Source organism: Scyliorhinus torazame, chromosome 9 (assembly GCF_047496885.1).
Source record: "Scyliorhinus torazame isolate Kashiwa2021f chromosome 9, sScyTor2.1, whole genome shotgun sequence".
NCBI lineage: Eukaryota > Metazoa > Chordata > Chondrichthyes > Carcharhiniformes > Scyliorhinidae > Scyliorhinus > Scyliorhinus torazame.
In genome coordinates, this window is record NC_092715.1 from 157,385,730 (window position 1) to 157,407,683 (window position 21,954).

General features: G+C 48.8%; 1 protein-coding gene across 3 annotated transcripts in view; it reads right to left on the minus strand.

Annotated features, from left to right (window-relative positions):
- The window catches only part of frmd3 (FERM domain containing 3), a 356,546-nt gene that overhangs the window by 126,790 nt on the left and 207,802 nt on the right, over positions 1–21,954 (minus strand). For 2 of the 3 annotated variants that reach the window (XM_072516657.1, XM_072516655.1), the window contains 3 exons: positions 20,325–20,448; positions 7,366–7,453; positions 4,526–4,624 (listed from right to left, as the gene is read on the minus strand). In XM_072516657.1, coding sequence (XP_072372758.1) covers positions 4,526–4,624; positions 7,366–7,453; positions 20,325–20,448 — 311 coding nt within the window. The remainder of the gene's footprint in view (positions 1–4,525; positions 4,625–7,365; positions 7,454–20,324; positions 20,449–21,954) is intronic. The other variant, XM_072516656.1, reaches the window with a different exon arrangement.

Genomic DNA, 21,954 nt, shown 5'->3' on the forward strand with positions numbered 1-21,954 from the left:
ACAACATTGGCATCTACCTGGCAATGTGGAAAATCCGGCACCGCTACAGCCTTCCGGTCTCAACATCGAATTCAACAACTTCAGATGATCAGCTCTACCCCACCTCGACACCTTTGTTTTCATTCCATTTCATTTGAACTGTCTTTTACCTTTTATTTCTTTCTTGTCTTTCTTTTTATAAATATATATATAATATATATATATATATATATATTCCCCCCCATCTTATCCCCCTCTCCTTACCTTTTCTCCCCTTTGCTTCACCCTTCCCCCCCCTACATCTGTCACAGTTTACCCTCTGATCTTAGTTTCTCTGCTGTTTGCCCTTTCACACCTTTTGTTCTCTCTGGGGACTGCCATTAGCACTCTTTCCCCTTGGTTTCTGTGGCTATGGCTCATCTTTCATTTCCCCCACCCCACAGTATTAATATCTTCCACTTTCTGTGCCTTTTAACTTTGAGAAAGGGTCATCTGGACTCCAAACGTTAGCTCTTTTCTCTCCCTACAGATACTGCCAGAGCGGCTGAGATTTTCAAGCATTTTCTCTTTTGGTTTCAGATTCCAGCATCCGCAGTAATTTGCTTTTACTTAGACGAGGGAACTAAATATAACATATCCAAGTTTGTTGACAATACAAAATTAAGTAGAGGAACATAAAGTGGCTGCAAAAGGGTATATAGATATATGGACTGAGTCGGTAAGGATATGGAATATAATGTGTAACAGTGTGAAGTTATCCACTTTTGGTAGAAAAAAAACAGTATTTATTTTTTAAATGGCGAGAAACGAGGAAATCTTGATATTCAGAGGGACTTGGGTGTCCTGATACATGAATTGCGAAGAGGTACAGCAAAAAATTAAGAAGGTAAAGGTCTTTACTGCAAAGTGGTCAAAGCAATACAATAAAGAAGTCTTACGACAATTATACAGGATCTTGGTGGTCGCATCCTGGTGTACTGTGTACAATTCTGTTCTCCTTACCTAAGGAAGTAAATATCTGCCTGTGAGGGAGTGCAATGGAGAATCACTAGACTAATTCTTGGAATGACAGGATTTGATTTTATTCATTTATAGGATCTGGGTGTCATAGGCTAGGCCAGCATTTAATGCCTATTCCTAATTGCCAATGAGAAAATGGTGGTGAGCTGACTTCTTGAAACACTGCAGTCCATGTGGTGTAGGTACATGCACAATGCTGCTGGGAGGGAGTTGCAAGGGTTTTACCCAGCGACAGTGAAGGAACGACGATATATTTACAAGTCAGGGTGGTGAGTGACTTGGAGGAGAACTTTCAGGTGGTGGTGTTCCCATGCATCTGCCACCCTTGTCTTTAGAGATGGTAGCAGTTGGGGTTTGGGAGGTGCTGTCAAAGGAGACTTAATGTGTTCCTGCAATGCATCTTGTAGATGGTACACACTGATGCCACTGTACATCGGTGGTGGAGGGAGTCAATGCTAAAGATGAAAAAAAAGAAAAAAAAAAATGAAAATCGCTTATTGTCACAAGTAGCCTTCAAATGAAGTTACTGTGAAAAGCCCCTAGTCGCCACATTCCGGCGCCTGTTCGGGGAGGTTGTTACGGGAATGGTGGATGGATAGCCAAAAAGTGGATTGCTTTGACCTGGGTTGGTGTCAAGCTTGTGCCTTGTAGATGGTGGACAGGGTTTGAGGAGTCAGGAAGTGAGTTGCTCACCACAGGATTCCGAGCCTCTAACCTGCTCTTGTAGCCACAGTATTTATATAGTTAGTCCAGTTCAATTTCTGGTCAACAGTAACTCCTAGGATGTTGATAACGGCAAAATCAGCAATGGTAATGCCATTGAATGTCAAGGGACGATGGTTAGATTCTCTCTTATTGGAGACAGTCATTGCCTGGCACTTGCGTGGTGCGAGTGTTGTCAGCTTAAACCAGGATATTGTCTAGGATATTGTTGCATTTGGACATGAGCTACTTCAGTATCTAAGAAGTTGTAAATGGTGTTGAACATTGTGCAATCATCAGAGACGATCCCCATTTCTGACCTTATGATGAAAGGAAGGACATTGATGGAGCTGCCAAATATAGGCGGGTCGAGGACACCACCCATAGAAACACCTGCAGTAATATCCTGGAACAGAATGTTTGACCCCTCAACAATCACAACAATCTTCTTTTGTGCTAGGTGTGGCCCCAACCACCAGAGGATTTTCCCCGATTCCCACTGACTCCACTTTTGCTAGGGCTCCTTGATGCCATACTCAGTCAAATGCTGCTGTAATGAGGTCAGGAGCTGAGTGTCAGTGAGTAGGTTGTTGCCAAGCAAGTACTGCTTGGTATGCTGATGATCCTTCCATCACTTTACTGAGGAGTAGACTGATGGGGCGGTAATTGGCCAAGCTGGATTTGTCATGCTTTTTGTGTTCAGGACATACCTGGGCAATTTTCCACATTGCCAGGTAGATGCCAATGTTGTAGCTGTACTGGAACACCTTGGCTAGGGACATAGCAGTTCTGTGGCACAAGTCTTCATATTATGGCCAGAATGTTGTTAGGGCCGTTAGCCTTTGCAGTATCCAGTATATTCAGCCATTTTTTGATATCATCTGAAGTGAATCAAATTGGCTGAAGACTGGCATATGCTGGGGACCTCCGAGGAGGTCGAGATTAATCATACACTCGACACTTTTGGCTGGAGATTGTTGCAAATGCTTCAACCTTGTTTTTTGCACTGATGTGCTGGGGTCCCCAATCATTGAGGATAGGGATATTTGTGAAGCCTCCTCCTCCAGTGAAATGTTTAATTGGCCATGACTAGATGTGGCAGGTCTTGTCCTCTGAAGATAGATGGAGTAGGCCAGGTGTATAATGAAGGAGAGTGATCGAATTTATCCATGGACAATTCTTAAAGGAATTTACAGGGTGGACGATTGGAGGATATTTACCCTGACAGGGAATTCTAGAACTAGGGTTCACTGTCTCAGAATTAGGGGTCTTCCAGGAAATTAAAAGATAAAAGGAATAATGCAGGAAGATGGAGGTGAGGTAGAAGATCCAACGTGGCCTTATTATATGGTGCAGCAGGCTCAAAGAGCCGAATGGCTTACTCCTGCTCCTATTAGTTATGTTCTTATGAAATCTCCACCGAGAGGCTGTGCATGCAGAGTTGTTGAGTATATTCCAGATTGAGATTGATAGTTTATTGCACATTAAGAGAATCTAGGATTATAGAGATAGGGTGAGAAAGTGGTGTTCATATAGAAGATGAGCCATGATCTTATTGAATGACAGAACAGGCTTCAGAGGCCGAATGGCTGCAAGGCTGAGGAAGTTGGGACTTACTTTCTATGGCAAGTTGAACTTTTCAAACGGCCCAATTAAACTTTATTGTGCTGTTTTATTTATTATTCTAACGAATGGAAACAGAAATTAAAAATTTAGAATAAGATGGAAAATAAGAGATTTAAGCCATTGGAGCAGACAGTCTGAGTGAGTTCAAGAGGGTAAGGGTGTTGCTCCACAGATGTATGCTCAGCATGGTAGCGTAATGGTTATGGGCAGAATTTTGTGTCCTTCCCCACTTATGCCCACTTCCTGCCACCGCTGGTATGAACCCAGCAGCAGGTGAGGGGCTTGCCATACAGGGAGCACAACAAGAAAACACATGCAGGGTTGCTTGCAGGCTGCTGGGGGCCTCCCTTGTTCAAAGTCATTCAGTGCCCGATCATGGAACCCAGCATCAGGAAGGGGGACTTGCCCCTCTGCCGACACCTCTCCCCCATGACCGCCACCCTGCGAATTTCCTTCCTTGCATCATTCACCTCTGGCTTGGGATCCAGTGATGACCCTGGGCCTCACGCTGGTGTCATACTGGCAGCAGCCACCACCTCCCCAGTGGTGTTGCCATTTAATAGCGCTGCTGTTCTCTGATTGGTCGGCAGCTCTCAACGAGCAGGGCTTCCATTCCCAAGGCCCATGATCCTGCAGAAAGGCCTGATATTGGCCTGTCGAGCATCTGAGTGTAACAAAATGTGGCAGTCGTTCCCAAAAGGACATGACGCAGGGCTCTCGCCAGCTCTCCAGCCGGCGGCCGAGACCCCCATTACATTCTGTGTCACTGGGTTTGTCATTTCAAGCCTCTCAACTATCAATTCTAATATACATGAGTTTGAAACCAAAATGGTAGTTTGAGAATTTGAATTCACTTTAAAAGTAAAAAGTGGTTCATTAATTTCCTTAAGGTAAATTCGTTCCACAGACTCTTATCTGGAAATAGTCAACTGTATCAAACTAGGTTAATACAATCAAAGGTCATGTTCTGGGGAGGAAAAATAACTAAGTTATCTGAGGAGGCAGGAAGGTCATAGTTAATCGATGCTCTGTAAAGTGATGAATTGATTATGTCTATTGGTCTTATACTGATCATAGAAATGTTTGTGTTTGCAGTGTAATCAATGAAACAGCACAGGTGAATTTGCATGTTCTGAGTTCTGAAAATATGTTGCGTGTTTGATAAAATGTGCAACCTAAATTTTAAAGAGTAACTTACAGAGTGTTGGAAACATTGGCTGGGAATTTCCTCGGAGCTGCTCCCTCTCCGCCGCACTTCTGGCGAAGTTACGGCAGCCTGTTTGCACGTAAACACTGGCTGGGATTAGGAGTAAAGGTAAAGAGGGTTACGGATGGGAGATTACATTGGGTTTTAGTACTGTATTTACTGACACCGAGTGACCAGGTTAGTCATTAATTAAACAGTGTTAGCTACTTACTTCTGGTATTGTCTATTATTTAAACTCCAGGGTGAGAGAATTTAAAGATGTAAACAATTAATTGATAGTTAAAATGAGATCTCAGTGTTGAGAGTAATAATCCCAAGGATTCACTCAGAAAATGATATACAAATCGAGCAACCATGACAAGACTTAAAATGGCAGGAAGTGTGTGACAACTGAACAAACAAAAGGGTTAAAAGCTTCATGGAAATGTATGCCAAAGCAAAATTGGTTTTTGGGGGTGAAAGAGTAAAGTTAGCTGACAAAGGCTTTATGGTGGCATCATGTAGATTGACAAAATCAGAATGTTGCATGGAAGCTAAGAAAAAATTGGTTCCACCAAATAAATAAAATGTGATTTGGACCCTTTGTGTGAAGTAGCAGAAATCTCTTTGGGGGTCACTGATCACATAACTCACCCCTTGGTGAAATGGATGCAAGAGCTTTAATTGCATATTTAAATAGCCTCCAGCACAAAAGAGGCAGGCATGGTTGGTGCCCTTTACAGGTGTACTTGAAAATTGCAACAGACAGGACTTGGGACATCCAAGGGGGGAGTTCAACTTCCCCATTGACCATCACTGCCCCTCACCCCCACCCATAGCTCTCCCTCTCCCCTTCTCCTCCCCCCCCCCCCCCCAAGTTTTTCTGTTTGCTACTTGTTTTTTTAGGTCGGATACGGTCAGGGAGCTGTTGAAAATTGGCCCCTATGAATCCAGTATTTTGACTTGATAATTAAAATTATAGAGTAAGCATGGCAATTAAGGTTACGTTGGAAGCAATACTTAATAGAGGACACATAAATGTAGTGACTGATAGACACTGTAATTAACAGAAAAGGCAAAGCTGAATAAAAAGCTTATGGATATATAACTGCCTGACGAGCACAATGGAATTAAGATAAAGCAATTTGCATGGGTGATTTTCTTTTCCAATCAGACATAAATTATATGAGTAGATGTAAATCAATAGCTTTTAATGAACGGTGAATATGATAGCATTCAATGCTCACCCAGACAATATAAACTGGAACATTACTTATCTTTACTTTATCAATAGCCGAGTATTACGTACATTAAAACCCATGCTGTGTTCTCAAAATGATCCAACAACCTGAGCATTTGAAGTAGTGTAAAGGAGATTTTAAAGATCTTTTGAAGACAATAAAATGTTATGTTCAATTGATTACAATTTCTTCATATTGTGGTAACATCTAAAAGAACTTGTCAGTGCAGTTATAATTTATTTCCCTTTTGTAGATCACATTATTTCTGACTAATTTTTCTTAGGCTCACTAATATTGATTCAATATGAACCAATACTCAGTTAGATTAAAGTTCATAGGGGTTCAGAGGAATAATGATAGGATCAAGAATGTGCTCTTAAATATTGTTCTTAATATTTAGCAAAATGTTATTCCCTTGAGACATTAACTTTATTTATATCTAACCTGATATTTTCTAGCGATAGGCAGCCATTCGAGCCCCTTATCACTGAGAAGAAATAATGATAGTGCCAAAAGACAACCAAAATTAACCATCACTTCATTGAATTCCATGGTTTCAAACACTCATTAACATAAAACATCATCCTAACTAAAGGAATCATTAAAGCAAAATGTACAATGCTGGAAATAGGAAATAAAAACAAAAAGGCTGGAGATTTTTGTCAGATGGGGCAGAATTTGTGCAGGGGGAAACAGAGAGTTAACAATCCATTCATTGCAATGTCAGTTTCTGAGACATGCTAATTGATCCAAAAGGTTAACTCTGTTTTTCTCTCTCCACAGATTCTGCCAGAACCGCTGAATGTTTCCAGCTTTTTCTGTTTTCATAAAATAAATGTGAACTTATCTATTCCATTCATGTCTGCGTCATATGACTGCAGCTGGTATTATCAGTGGTTTAATGAGACAGATTGTTGAAGTGCAAGACAAAAAGGATTTCAAAAATATAGAAGACCTTTGGCCCGACCAAAGACAAAATAGTACAACTACACAAATTTTTCAGCAAAATTTGATATAAGAAAATAAATTGTAATCTGCACTAATTCACAGTAAGAAAAAGGTCAAATGTAAAGAAAATATTCTCAGTCACATTTGAAAGCGAGAGACAACTGAAATTTTAAGTGAGACACAATAGACGGGATTTACTGGCTATTCATGCCGGCGGGACATTCCTGTCCCATGCCGACACAGGGGTATTCCAGGTGCCACCCAGGCACCATGGCAGTGCCAGCCTAACAATGCCACCCGGGCAGGGGTATTCCAGCAACAAGGGATGCTGTCACCGGGAAATCCCGTCGGTAACAACAGGGTCGGTAGAGCCCACTGGCGGGCCGCCTCCCCTGTCGAAAAACACATGGTGGGATGGTCGGTAAATCCCGCCCATTATCATGGATAATATTAAGCTATCTTGCACTTTTAGGTTCTGATTGACATGCCTTATATTTACAACATTTTCTTTTTATTTCAGATTTCCAGCATTTGTACTTTTCCTTTTATTTCTCTTTTTTTTAATATCATGATTTTCAGTATATATATATATGTCTTGATACTGGAAGAAAAGCAAAAGAGAAATCTACAAATGTCACTTGCACAGAGAGACCACTCTGATACCTTGCATGGATGGGGATCAACACCATAGGTTTCCAATGTATGAGCTTTCTGCAGCAAATTCAGTTCCGCAACAGCTGCATTCTGTCCCCTGAAAGGATGATTAAATTGATCTTTAATTATTAAAATAATTATGTAAATTCAAAAACTATTCATGTAGATTAATTGAAAAATAATTAATGATCATGTACTGTGACATAATAATTAGCTTAACGAAAAATTTCTAAGTGTCAATTTGGGCTGGCTGCTTTGGTGTTTACCCACACTTAAGGCATGATCGAATGGCCACGCTGCACCTGAAAAGCAGCTTACATGGCACAGCATGGCCGATAGAAGCCAGGAGGCCCTGCTCCTGGGATCCACATGGCTCACAACGCCTCGCGGGATCTAACACAATCTTGCGAGACGTTGCAATGTAAGTCCCGCACACAACCTTTTAGGCATTTATTAAAGTGAGATAGTTAGTCTCTGCACGGAGCGGAACTCCTCAGTGCAGAAAACGCTGAGGTCCCCTATCAACTCCGAGTGCTGTTTAATAGCCTGGTGTTTCTCGGTGCTGTCACCGTCAGGAAACACATGGCTAAACGCGCTCACTATGGGATTTTATTATTCCCATGTAGTTAAATCACGCCCTTCAACATTTTTTGGGGCCTTGGGGACTTCCTTCCCAGTCAAGCCTCCAGTTCGAAATGTGCCGATCTCTAAGTGAGCTTGAAGGTTCCCAACACCCCCACCCACAGGCAAAGTCACCTACCGTTCCCATGCACATTACCACACACACCCCTCCCCCGAGTGAGGACACGCCGCTAAAGGGCCTCTGAGTGCTCGACCATTTTCAGGCAAACACACCTGCCCTTTCGCCACCCCTCTCCCTTTTCAGGACCACCACCTTTCATCCCCCCAACCTTTAGGAGGCTCCTTCATACCCACCCTTCACACATCCCCTCATCCCCCCCCTTTCATGGGCATGGACCCCTCATGCTCTGACCTGGCATCTGGGCATGCTGGCAAAGTCACCCAGGCACTTTGGCAATGCCACCTAGGAACCTTGGCAGCGTCAGCTTGGAAGTATCAGCTGGGCATCTTGTCAGTGACAGTCTGGAGTGCCACCCAGACACCACGGCAGTGCCAGCCTAACAGTGCCACCTGGGCACCTTGGCTGTGCCACTGCCAGAGGGAGAGCCAGGGTGCCACCCTGCCCTGCCCCTGAGCACCCAGGGGTGTCCAATGGCCTAGGAGACTCCCTCAGGTGCCACTAAGCCTGGTTTAGGTTTGTGTGGACCAGTGCTAAACGGCGCCACGGCAAGGTCTTCCAGGTGCGGGCATAAGTTCCCGGGTGCAGGGATAAGCCACAGCAAACATATTTAAATAAGCCTAATAGAGCCTAATGGCTTATTTAAATGTGTTAATCTCGCTGGTCGAGATCCAGATCGTGACATCTCGAAAGAGCCTCGCGAGGCGTTTCCAATCGTTGCAAGCCTTGAGAGGCTTCTTGCGAGGTTTGACAATCTCGACACGCTGAGTGGCCAGGGTGACCTCCTGACTGTACTGGGGCAGTGTCCAGTCATGGACCGCCATTTCAGCGGCCTGCAAGGCAGCCATCTTGCTGCGAACCCCACTGACCACCCACCTTGGCCCCTGGTTCTGCAGAGTGACACCGGCCGAATAGGTGCTCCCCCCCCAACCCATCCGGCCGCCACCCGCGGGACACCAGGTGGAACACCCAGGCCAACGCCCAATGTAGCTCATATGGGGGTGCCGGGCGGGGCTGTGGAGCGTCCTGCTGGTAAGGGCAGTGCCAGAGTCAGGGGCCCCCACGGTGCCAGGCAGCAACGGGGCCAGGGGTGCAGTGATGGGGGGGGGGGGGGGGGGGGGGGAGGACATGTGGGGGCGGAGCCCACAGTGCCAACGGGATGACTACGCAGACACAGGGAGAATGTGCAAACTCAGACAGTCACCCGAAGCCGGTGGAGCTGTGAAGCAGCAGTGCTAACCACTGTGCTACAGTGCTGCCCCAGTGATGGCACAGTGCTCCCCCAATGCTGAAGTGTCGGCCAAGACTTTGCACTCAAATGCTGGCAGTGGAACTGAACCCACTACCATCTGACTCAGCATTGACAGAACTATCACAAAGCCATGGCCGACAAGTGTGCATGGGAAAAAAATGGCAGCCAATCTACACATAGCAAGATCCCACAAATAGCAATAAAATAAAATGGCCTGATAATCTGCTTTACTGAGGTTCGTTGAGCGATAAATATTGGCATGCACACTGGTGATAAATTCCTTTCATGTCTTTAGTTAGTCTCACTCCCCCACCATATCTGTGTAATCTTGGAAATATTTTCCTTTCAGATAATTTTCCAATTCTTTTTTGAAAACCACAATCGAATCTGCCTCCGCCACGTTGTTAAGCAGCACATTCCAAATCCTAAGATTTGCTTTTGCTTCATGTTTTTCTCTTTTATCTCACTCCCTTAATCCTATCTCTATTTCCCAATTTTTATTTCGCTTTCTCTATATCATGCAAATATAATTCCTGCTTTGAACTTCCTTGTTTGATTTCTGGATGCCTCAGTGAGGATTTTTCAGTCTGATTGGTTGAAGAAACTCACTGTTGTTTGTCTTTTTCACAGATACCATATATCCCTTGTAGCGGGCACCAAGCACAGGGCTAAATAGCTGGCTTTTAAAGCAGACCAAGGCAGGCCAGCAGCAAGGTTCAATTCCCATACCAGCCTCCCCGAACAGGCGCCGGAATGTGGCGACTATGGGCTTCTTCACTTCATTTGAAGCCTACTTGTGACAATAAGCGATTTTCATTTCATTTCATGAATGAAGGGGGGATCTTTCCGCTGTTCTCACCAGTGGGAATCTTCCAGTCCCGCCATGGATTTCCTGACAGCGGGGCGTGGATTCGATGGGGAATCCCATTTACTTTCTTTTTGAAATTCTTTTTATTGGCTTCTCTCGTTTGTGAACAGTTGTGTGTGTACATTACATTTTTCTTGCCCGCGCTAATTTACTTTACTGTACAGAGAGGTTTATTTTGTCCTTCATTTAACTAACTCTATGTACATTTCGTTACCCTCTAGATTGGTCTATAATTTCCGCCTACTCCCGCCCCTCTCCCTTCCTCTTCTCTTGTGGTGTCCCCACATTCCTTCCACCTCCCCCCCCCCGCTCCGTTGCGCAGTTCTTTGGTCCTCATCTATCTTGTTGTTTTCTTTGTATTCTTAGCTTACTCCTCGTTGCTGGCCTCGAACAGGTTTTGGAACAGGCCGACTAACTGCCCCCAAGTATCCAGGAAGTCTTCCTCTGACCCTCGGGTGGCGTACTTAATCTTCTCCAGGTGGAGAAATTCCGAGAGGTCAGCGAGCCAGTCTGCAGCTGTGGGTGGTGCTGCCGATCGCCAGCCGAGCAGGATTCTCCGGCGTGCAATTAGGGAAGCGAAAACAAGGGCATTGGCCCCCTTCCCCATGTGTAGCTCTGGCTGCTCCGATACCCCGAAGATTGCCACTATCAGGGGTGGATTTACCCCCACAATCTTGGACATTGCCTCGGAGAAGGCTGTCCAGAACCCAGCAAGCTTGGGACATCCCTAAAACATGTGGGTGTGGTTGGCCGGGTCCCTCTGGCACCGCTCACATTTGTCCTCCACCTCCGGGAAGAACCTGCTCATTCGGGTTCTGGGCAGGTGCGCTCTGTGCACCACTTTCAGCTGCATTAGGCTGAGCCTTGCGCAGGAGGAGGTGGAGCTCACCCTGCTCAGTACTTCGCTCCAGAGTCCCCATCCTACCTCTGTCCCCAGTTCGTCCTCCCATGTTTGTCTGATCTCGTCCAGTGGAGTCCGGGCTCTGTCCAGTAGCTGTCTGTATATTTTCCCACATAGCCCCCCCCACTTCTCGCTGCTTGTGCTATCAGGTCCTCTAGTAGTGTATTTTCTGGGGCCCCGGGGTATCCTACTGTTTCTTTGAGGAGGAAGTGTTTTATTTGGAGGTGTCTCAATTCCTGTCCTTTTGTTAGTTTCCACTTCTTCGTCAGTTCGTCCAGTGTTGTCAGTCTGCGCCCTACGTAGAAATCCTCGACTGTCAGTGTGCCCCCGTCCTGCCTCCAACTTTTGACGGTGGTATCTAGCATGGCTGGGGGGAATCAGTGATTGCCACAGATGGGGGCCACGGGGGACATTTTAGTTATCCCGAAGTGTTGTCTGAGCTGGGTCCATGTTCTCAGCGTGGCCGCTACCACTGGACTCGTTGTGTATCTTGTTGAGGAGGTTGGGAGTGCTGTTGTAACCAGGGCCTGGGGGATCGTTCTTTTACAGGATGCCTCCTCCATTTGTACCCAATCAGTGCCAAGTTATTGTACCCATCCCCTCACCTTTTCTGCCGCTGCTGCCCAGTGGTAGAATTGTAGGTTTGGTAAGGCCAAGCCCCCTTTGATTTTTCTTCTTTGCAGTGTCAGTTTGGGGATTCTCGGGTTCTTCCCCCCCCCCGCCCCAACACACACACACACACACACACACATGTGGTAGTATGTATTGGGGGTCATGTGGGACTGGAAGCCCTAATGTCATTGGCTGACAGATCCCGGGTCCTGGTTGGCCGTTGACCTCAAGCTCCGCCCTGAAGGCGGAGTATAAGAAGCCGGAGTCTTCCCCCGCAGGCCAGTTTACTATCGAGCTGCGGGGGAACAGACACGCTTAATAAAGCCTCATCGACTTCACTCTATTCGTCTCACGGAGTCTTTGTGCGCTACAATTTATTAAGCGTGCCTAAAAAGGACTATGGAGCTCAGGATCATTCCAGAATGCCTGAGGATCAGCCCCCACGCAGTGAACGCGGTTAGCAGCCTTCAAACACTGGCAGACTTGCTTCGAGGCCTACCTCAGAACGACCACCGGCCGAGTCTCAGACAAACAAAAACTGCAGGTCCTGCACTCGAGGGTGAGCACGGAGATTTTCACCCTCATTGAAGACACCGACAATTTCCAGACGGCGTTCGCAGCACTCAGAAGTCTCTACGTTCGCCCAGTTAACCAAATCTACGCTCGCTACCAGCTCGCGACGAGACGGCAAGCTCCCGGAGAATCGATGGACGAGTTCTACGCCGCGCTGCTGATTTTGGGACGAGCCTGCAGCTGCCCGTCGGTGAACGCAAACGAACACACGGACATGTTAATGCGCGATGCTTTTGTGGCAGGTATGCAATCCTCCCAAATCCGCCAAAGACTTCTAGAAAAAGAGTCGCTAGGACTCTCAGAGGCACGGGCCTTAGCAGCTTCCCTAGACGTGGCCGCGCGTAATACCCGCGCCTACGGCCCCGACCGCGCGGCAGGCCATTGGGCCCCGTACGTACCCGTCGCGGCACACCCCCTACCCCCCCACCCCCCGGACACCCCACAGGCTTGCGCGGTCCAAACGCCGAGTCGCACCGGGGGCGCCCGCTGTTATTTCTGCGGCCAGGCGAAACACCCCCGACAGCGCTGCCCGGCCCGCGCAGCTATCTGCAAAAGCTGCGGGAAAAAGGGCCATTATGCGGTTGTGTGCCGGTCCCGCGTGGTCGCCGCCGTCCCGGGAGCACAGGGAGCCCTGCAAGAGGTTTACGCGCCCCAACCCCCCCAGCACGCCATGTACGACCCGCAGGCACAGCCGCTCTGGGTCCCGACCACCGCGGTCCCGGGAGAACTGGGAGCCCTGCACGCCGCCTACGCTCCCCAACCCCCCTCCCCGCAGCCCATGTATGACCCGCCGCCGGCGCTACCGCTTTGGGTCCCGGCCAACACTCTCCACGGAGAGGAGGGAGTTTTTCGCGTCCCTAACGCCACCCTAACCCCCGTCCCGCGCCCCACGCCTGACCCGCCGGCGCCACCTACTTGGACCCCGACCACCGCTGTCCCCGGTGAGGGAGCTCCGCGCGGTCCCAGCGCTCGCGGCCCCACGCCTGACCCGCCGGCGCCGCCGACTTGGGCCCCGACCACCGCTGTCCCCGGTGAGGGACCTCCGCGCGGTCCTAGCGCTCGCGGTGAGGGAGCTCCGCGCGGTCCTAGCGCTCGCGATCCTAGCGCTCCCCAGCCCCCCCAGCACACCATGTGCGACCCGCAGACGCCGCCATTTTGGGTCCCGACCACCACGAGGGGAGGAGGGGCGCCGATGTGCGACCCGCAGACGCCGCCATTTTGGGTCCCGGCCACCACGAGGGGAGGAGGGGCGCCGCCATCTTGGACCGCCCCAGACCTGTACGACGCATGGGGGCGGCCATTTTGTCCACCCCCGCCGCCATCTTGTGACCCTCCAGCCACGTGCGATGTATGGGGCGGCCATTTTGTTCATCCCCGATGCCATCTTGGACGGCAACAACGGACCCCACTCCACTACTACAACCACGGCTCGCTTCGATTACGCTCGATCAGGCTCGGCCCCGGACACTCCAGACGACGACGACAACGGTCCTAATAAACGGCCACGAGACGCCATGCCTAGTCGACTCCGGGAGCACGGAAAGCTTTATACACCCTGACACGGTAAGACGCTGTTCCTTGACCACCTATCCCAGCGCACAAAAGATTTGCCTAGCTGCAGGATCCCACTCCATACAGATCCAGGGATTCTGCATAGTTACCCTTACGGTGCAGGGGAGGGAGTTCAAAAACTACAAACTTAACGTCCTTCCCCAACTCTGTGCCCCCACCTTGCTGGGATTAGATTTCCAATGTAATCTACAGAGCCTTACGTTCAAATTCGGCGGCCCCATACCCCCACTCACTATCTGCGGCCTCGCAACCCTCAAAGTGCAACCCCCGTCCTTGTTTGCGAACCTCACCCCGGATTGCGAACCCGTCGCCACTAGGAGGAGACGGTACAGCGCCCAGGACCGGACCTTCATTCGGTCCGAAGTCCAGCGGCTACTAAAGGAAGGCATAATCCAGGCCAGCAATAGTCCCTGGAGAGCACAGGTGGTAGTAGTGAAGACAGGGGAGAAACAAAGGATGGTCATAGACTATAGCCAGACCATCAACAGGTACACACAACTAGACGCGTACCCTCTCCCCCGCATATCCGACATGGTCAATCGGATTGCCCAATATAAAGTCTTCTCCACCGTGGACCTCAAGTCCGCCTACCATCAGCTCCCCATCCGCCCAAGTGACCGCAAGTACACAGCCTTCGAGGCAGACGGGCGATTATACCATTTACTACGGGTCCCTTTTGGCGTCACAAACGGGGCCTCGGTCTTCCAACGGGAGATGGACCGAATGGTTGATCAACATGGGTTGTGGGCCACGTTCCCGTATCTCGACAATTTAACCATCTGCGGCCACGATCAGCAGGACCACGACGCCAACCTCCAGAAATTCCTCCAGACCGCCAAAGCCTTGAACCTCACGTACAACGAGGACAAGTGCGTTTTTAGCACCGACCGGCTAGCCATTCTGGGCTACATAGTACGCAATGGGATAATAGGCCCCGACCCCGAACGTATGCGCGCACTCATGGAATTTCCCCTCCCGCACTGCCCAAAAGCCCTGAAACGCTGCTTGGGGTTCTTTTCGTACTACGCCCAGTGGGTCCCCCAGTACGCAGACAAGGCCCGCCCCCTAATACAGACCACGACCTTCCCTCTGTCGACAGAGGCTTGCCAGGCCTTCAGCCGCATCAAAGCGGATATCGCAAAGGCCACGATGCGCGCCATCGACGAGTCCCTCCCCTTCCAGGTCGAGAGCGACGCCTCCGACGCAGCTCTAGCGGCCACCCTTAACCAAGCGGGCAGACCCGTGGCCTTTTTCTCCCGGACCCTCCACGCCTCAGAAATCCGCCACTCTTCAGTAGAAAAGGAAGCCCAAGCCATAGTGGAAGCTGTGCGACATTGGAGGCATTACCTGGCCGGCAGGAGATTCACTCTCCTCACCGACCAACGGGCGGTAGCCTTCATGTTCGATAATGCACTGCGGGGCAAAATCAAAAACGACAAGATCTTAAGGTGGAGGATCGAGCTCTCCACCTTCAACTACGAGATCTTGTATCGTCCTGGAAAGCTGAACGAGCCGTCCGATGCCCTATCCCGCGGCACATGTGCCAACGCACAAATTAACCGCCTCCAAACCCTCCACGAGGACCTCTGCCACCCGGGGGTCACTCGGTTTTACCACTTCATCAAGTCCCGCAATCTCCCATACTCCTTAGAGGAGGTCCGTACAGTCACGAGGGACTGCCACATCTGCGCGGAATGCAAGCCGCATTTTTTCAGGCCAGATGGAGCGCACCTGATTAAGGCTTCCCACCCCTTCGAGCGCCTCAGTCTCGATTTCAAAGGGCCCCACCCCTCCACCGACCGCAACGCATATTTTCTTAACGTAGTGGACGAATACTCCCGCTTCCCTTTTGCCATTCCCTGCTCTGACATGACCGCGGCCACAGTCATTAAAGCCCTGAACAGCATCTTCACCCTGCATACGTCCACAGCGACAGGGGGTCCTCTTTCATGAGTGACGAGCTGCGCCAGTTCCGCTCAGCAAGGGCATAGCCTCAAGCAGGACGACCAGCTACAACCCCCGGGGGAACGGGCAAGTAGAAAGGGAGAACGGCACGGTCTGGAAGGCCGTCCTACTGGCCCTACGGTCCAGGGACCTCCCAGTTTCAAGGTGGCAGGAGGTCCTCCCGGACACTCTCCATTCTATCCGGTCGTTATTATGTACGAGCACTAATCAAACGCCACATGAGCGTCTCCTTGTCTTCCCTAGGAGGTCCTCCTCTGGAACGTCGCTGCCGACCTGGCTGGCGGCCCCAGGACCCATCCTGCTCCGAAAGCATGTGCGGGCACATAAGGCGGACCCGTTGGTCGAAAGGGTTCACCTCCTCCACGCGAACCCCCAGTACGCCTACGTGGAGTACCCTGACGGCCGACAGGACACGGTCTCCCTGCGGGATCTGGCGCCCGCCAGCAACACGCACACCCCCCCGACACCATCAACCCAACCCCCCCCTTCCTGCCACCGCCGCACCCCGCGACCGCCCCCTTCCCAGGAGGATCGGTCCCCCTCCCCTTTGCACCGACAGCTGAAACCGTACGGCTCCTGGAGGCGACAACACTGGTACAAGCACCACCACCACCGCCGGGGCCGAGGCGATCGACACGGACGACCAGACCGCCCGACCGACTCGTGGCGTCGATGTAAAACAAATATGGACTGTTCACAAGAACATTTTGCTTTTCTTCCTATACCCTCTGTAAATAGTTGCAACAGGACGAAATTGCCCAATACTGTATTGCCATGTGAATGTTTTATCCTCCCAGGACCAGCCCTGTAAACCCTTACCACCATACAAAGCATCACCCCGCCGGGTTCATTTTTGACAAGGGGTGAATGTGGTAGTATGTATTGGGGGTCATGTGGGACTGGAAGCCCTAATGTCATTGGCTGACAGATCCCGGGTCCTGGTTGGCCGTTGACCTCAAGCTCCGCCCTGAAGGCGGAGTATAAGAAGCTGGAGTCTTCCCCCGCAGGTCAGTTTACTATCGAGCTGCGGGGGAACAGACACGCTTAATAAAGCCTCATCGACTTCACTCTATTCGTCTCACGGAGTCTTTGTGCGCTGCAACACACAAACGCCATGATTAGACTGTCTATGTTTTGGGAAAAGGCCTTTGGGATGAAGATCGGAATGGATCTAAACAGGAAGAGGAACCTTGGCAGGACGTTGTTCTTGATCGTCTGCAGTCTCCCCGCCAGGGAGAGTGGGAGTGAGCCCCACCTTTGAAGGTCTTTTCTTACTTCCTCCACCAGGCTGGTCAGGTTCCACTTGTGGATCTGTGTCCAGTGTCTGGCTATTTGGATCCCCAGGTAGCGGAATCTGTTCTGGGCCATTTTGAACGGGAGCCCCTCCAGCTCTGTCTCTCCCCCTTTTGGGGTCACTGGGAATGCCTCGCTTTTGCCCAGGTTAAGTTTGTAGCCCGAGAAGGTTCCAAACTCTTTCAGTATTTGCAGCACTGCCTTCAATCCCTCCTGTGGCGTCGAGACATAGAGGAGCAGGTCATCTGCATAGAGTGAAACTCTGCTCTCTGTCTCCTCTCCAGATTCCCTTCCAGCTTTTCGCGTCCTGCAGGGCTATTGCCTGGGGGTTCAATCGCGAGCACGAACAAGAGTGGGGTCAGGGGGCAGCCCTGTCTTGTTCCTCTCAGTAGCTGGACGGATTCAGAGCTGGTGGTGTTAGTTCGGACACTCGCTTTGGGAATGTTGTACAGGAGTCTCACCCAGGTGCTGAACCCAGGTCCTAGCCCAAACCATTCCAATACCTCGAGGACGTAGTTCCATTCAACTCTGTCGAAGGCCTTTTCTGTGTCCAGGGAGACAATCACCTCTGGTGTTCTCTCTCCTGGGGGGGGGGGTCATTATTACATTCAGCAACTGCCTGATGTTCGCTGTGAGCTGCCTATCCTTGACAAAGCCCATTTGGTCCTCTGCGACCACCTCTGGTACACAGCCCTCCAGCCTTTTGGCCAGGACCTTTGCGAGTATTTTTGCATCCACGTTCAGCAGTGAAATGGGTCTGTAAGATCCACATTCCGTCAGGTCTTTATCTTTTTTGGGTATCAATGAAATTGTGACCTGCGCTAGCGTGGGGGGCAGGGTGCCCCCTGCCAGTGAGTCCGCCAACATGTCCCTTAAGTGTGGGGCCATGACTGGTGCAAATGTTTTGTATAAGTCCCCCGGGAACCCGTCGGGTCCCGGTGCCTTCCCCGCCTGCATGGAGCTGATGCTCTCCATGATTTCTCCCAGGTCTATTGGTGCCTCCAACTCCCCCTGTCTGTCTTCCCCCACAACTGGTAGTTCCAGTCTGTCTAGGATCTGTTTCATCCCTGCGTCCCCGTTGGGGATCTCGGAGGTGTACAGTCCCCGGTAGAAGGTCTCAAATGCCCGATTGACCTTCATAGAATTTACAGATTATCATAGAATTTACAGTGCAGAAGGAGACCATTCAGCCCATCGAGTCTGCACCGGCTCTTGGAAAGAGCACCCTACTCAAGGTCAACACCTCCACCCTATCACCACAACCCAGTAACCCCACCCAACACTAAGGGCAACTTTGGACACTAAGGGTAAATTTAGCTATGGCCAATCCACCTAACCTGCCCATCTTTGGACTGTGGGAGGAAACCGGAGCACCCGGAGGAAACCCACGCACACACGGGGAGGATGTGCAGACTCCGCACAGACAGTGACCCAAGCCGGAATCGAACCTGGGGCCCTGGAGCGGTGAAGCAATTGTGCTATCCACAAGGCTACCGTGCTGCCCGACAGAACCTCTTTTGGTTCTGTTACCAGTCTGCCTCTGCTATCCTTAACCTGTGCTATTTCCCTATTGGCTGCCTGCTTTCTCAGCTTGTGAGCTAATAGGCGGCCAGTCTTGACTCCATGTTCATAGAAGGTCCCCCATGTCTGGCGGAGTTGATACACTGCTTTCCTAGTGGATAGCAGGTTAAAGTCCATTTGCAGCTTTTTCCTCTCCTCCAGCAGCCCTATGGTCGGGCCCTTGTAGTATTTTCTATCGACTTCCAGAATGGGGTCAACTAGCTGCTGCCTGGCCACCTTCTCTTCCCTATCTCTGCTTGTCTTGTAGGCTATGATCTCTCCTCTAATCACGGCCTTCAGTGCCTCCCAGAACGTGGAGGGTGAGACCTCCCAGGTTTGCTTGTTACTAACGTAGTCGCCTATGGCCTGCGATATTTTTTGGCAGAAGGCCTTGTCGGCCAGGAGGTCCGTGACCAGCCTCCACTTGGGGCGCAGGGCCCAGCCTGTCTCCAATCTCACATCCATATAGTGTGGAATGTGGTCGGAGATAACGATCGCGGAGTATACCGTTCCCATGATCCCTGGAAGCACAGATTTCCCCACTGCAAAGAAGGGAAATCCCATTTACAGCGGCGGGTCCACAGGATCCCACCACCAACTAATGGCAGGCCACCTCCCGCCACCGTGAAACTCATTACGTGAGCGCAGAAAATCCATCTAATATCTATTGCCCATGCCACAAAATGTCTGTAGCCAGTGATCAGTGAGGTGAACAGCCAGCACCATTCCTTCACCAACAAGAGCAATAATCTGGCCAATATTTTATGTAATAAATAATAGGACTGAAAATTCAGTGTTTTCCAGTCTGCACTTGATGTTTAGCCAAGCACTTGTGTTCATGTCTGTAGAGGTATACAAGTTACTGGCTGAAACTTGTATAATGTAGCATTAATGTAATTGTATAGCAACCCCCCCCCCCCCCCCCCCCCCACCTCCCATGGAAAACCGGTGAGGTGGATTATCATAACCACCGTCGAGACCACAATAGGGGAACAGGATGCCCCCCATCAGAACGAGTGCACATATAAAGAAAGCCAAGAGTTTTAACATGGGCAGTAAATATGAATGTAAATAACAGAATGCGAGCACAGGAACCTCGGTCACAGGCAGAGTGACAACCGTTGTATTGTCGTATATACAACTATTGTTGCCCAGCTTCTTTGATTATGTATTTGCCTATGGCGCTCTTTTGTTTTGTTATATATACAAATCTTTTTACTAAATGTTAAAATCACAATAAAAATCTTTTTCCAAAATAGTAGTTTAGCAAAGATATTATGAAAAAAGTATTTTTCTTTCAAGAAGTAAGTACCAAATCTGTTGTCTACATACAAGTTGTAAAAATGCTAGCTGTTCACTTGTGATGCTCTGTCACTATTTGCAGTCATGAGTAAGATTCTTTGCATGCACATGGCAGATCCATTAGTGAGAAAACTATTGATGTTTTCAGTTCCGCGTCCTGGACACATTGCCAAAACCATATCAAGGCCATAGGTACCCAATTAAAATATGCCACAAAAAGTTAAGATTTCCCCATAGAGAATAACCCAAAAAACAGCAACTGAGCTTTCCAGGGAAAGGTCAATAAAGACCCGAGTGCATCATGAAATACCTTAGCTCGTTTTTATGAATCTGCTCCATTTTTCTTTCCAGCTTTTGTGTTTGCTTAGGAAACAACTTGATTTCACCAACGTAACCCTCTGGGTGTTCATGTGGCTCATAGTCACCCAACTCAGCTGCCAAGAGAGAAACATCTTTAAAAATACTATGAACTGTTCAGCAAATGAAGTAATTGGAATTTTAATTATAATATATTTCTAAATGAAACTAGTTTTACATCAAAATTGTACCATCTATTCAGCGAAAATTCATAAAACAATGAATTTCAGAGTACTGTTGAACAGTCTATTTTCTTCATTGCATTGCAAACTGCACCGACACTCCAGCAATAAACTTCACATTTATGTGCACTGTTTTATAAATGTTCTGCTAATTACTGGAATCAATTTCATTATGCAGTTCAAAATAAATGATCTGTTGCACAAAGGTTTCTAGTATCAGCTATTAAAACAACCTGGGGCAGATCCCATCCCACCAATGACACAGAAATGCAAGCCAAACCAATTCTCTCTTCTGTCTGAGGGTTTCTAAAATGTAGTAGCAAGGAGAGTTTACAGTAAAACTGCCAGCTATATTAAACAGTAGTCATCGCGGGTCTGACCTTAAATACCACAGGACTTACATCATGCTCTGCCAGCTGTTGTTTCTTTGCCCATTAAGGTCTTGCTGTAATAAGTACCATCATTTGGACATACCATGTGATTTATTTCCATTTGTTCTCCATTAGATTCTTAAAAGAGCCATTCAAGAATGTCCCAAACTTTTATTTTAACTATGGAGGTCAATGGGAATGAAAATCTGGTAGGATGTATAACATGCAGCTGATTAGATGATGCTTACTGCACGCTATCGCTCAAAGTCAAATACCCTCCTTTCTGATCCCAAGCTTTTATCCTCATTCCGTGCATCCTTTTTAGCACTTCCTTCAGTGTAATCATTATTGTTCTTGAATTTTCTCCTTATTTGCAGGAAATCAATCCTCACTTCTTCCCCGAAACCCTGGCAAATACTCCAGCAACATTCTAAATGAATGAGGTATCCACGTGAAATTGCCCGAAGTCAGACGTTTTCAGAGTGGAGGTCGCGGACAGATGTCCGGACGGTCGCAGTGCCATCCATCGCGGCGTTCCCGATCGCGTGAATTCAGGCTTTTAATAATGCCGGCTGCGAGCAGCTTTCAAAATGACGGCTGTGACCGGCTTTAAATATGCAGGTGTGCTGCGCATGCGTGCCTGCTCATCAGTGCACATGCCGGAGACCAGAGAGAAACACAGTCTCCTCCTGACTTCAGCGCGCCGACCCAGGAGATTTTTTTTTTAAAATTTTATTCAATTCAGTCTTCCTGCATCTGTCTTGAATATGTTCAGTGGCTGAGCCTGCAGAACTGTCTTTCATCGTGAATTTCAGAGATTAAAAAGGTTCCCAATACTTTGAGTTAAGTAATTCCTCCTCATCTATGTCTAAAATCATCGCATTGTAATTTGCAGATTATATCCCCAGGCTGTAAACTACCCATCTGAGGAAAACTTATATTCTCATCTGCTCTGTAGAGTCCTGAGAGAATAATGCCTGTTTCAGTGAGCTAATTTCTAACTCTTTGCTACTCTAGACTATAGAATATG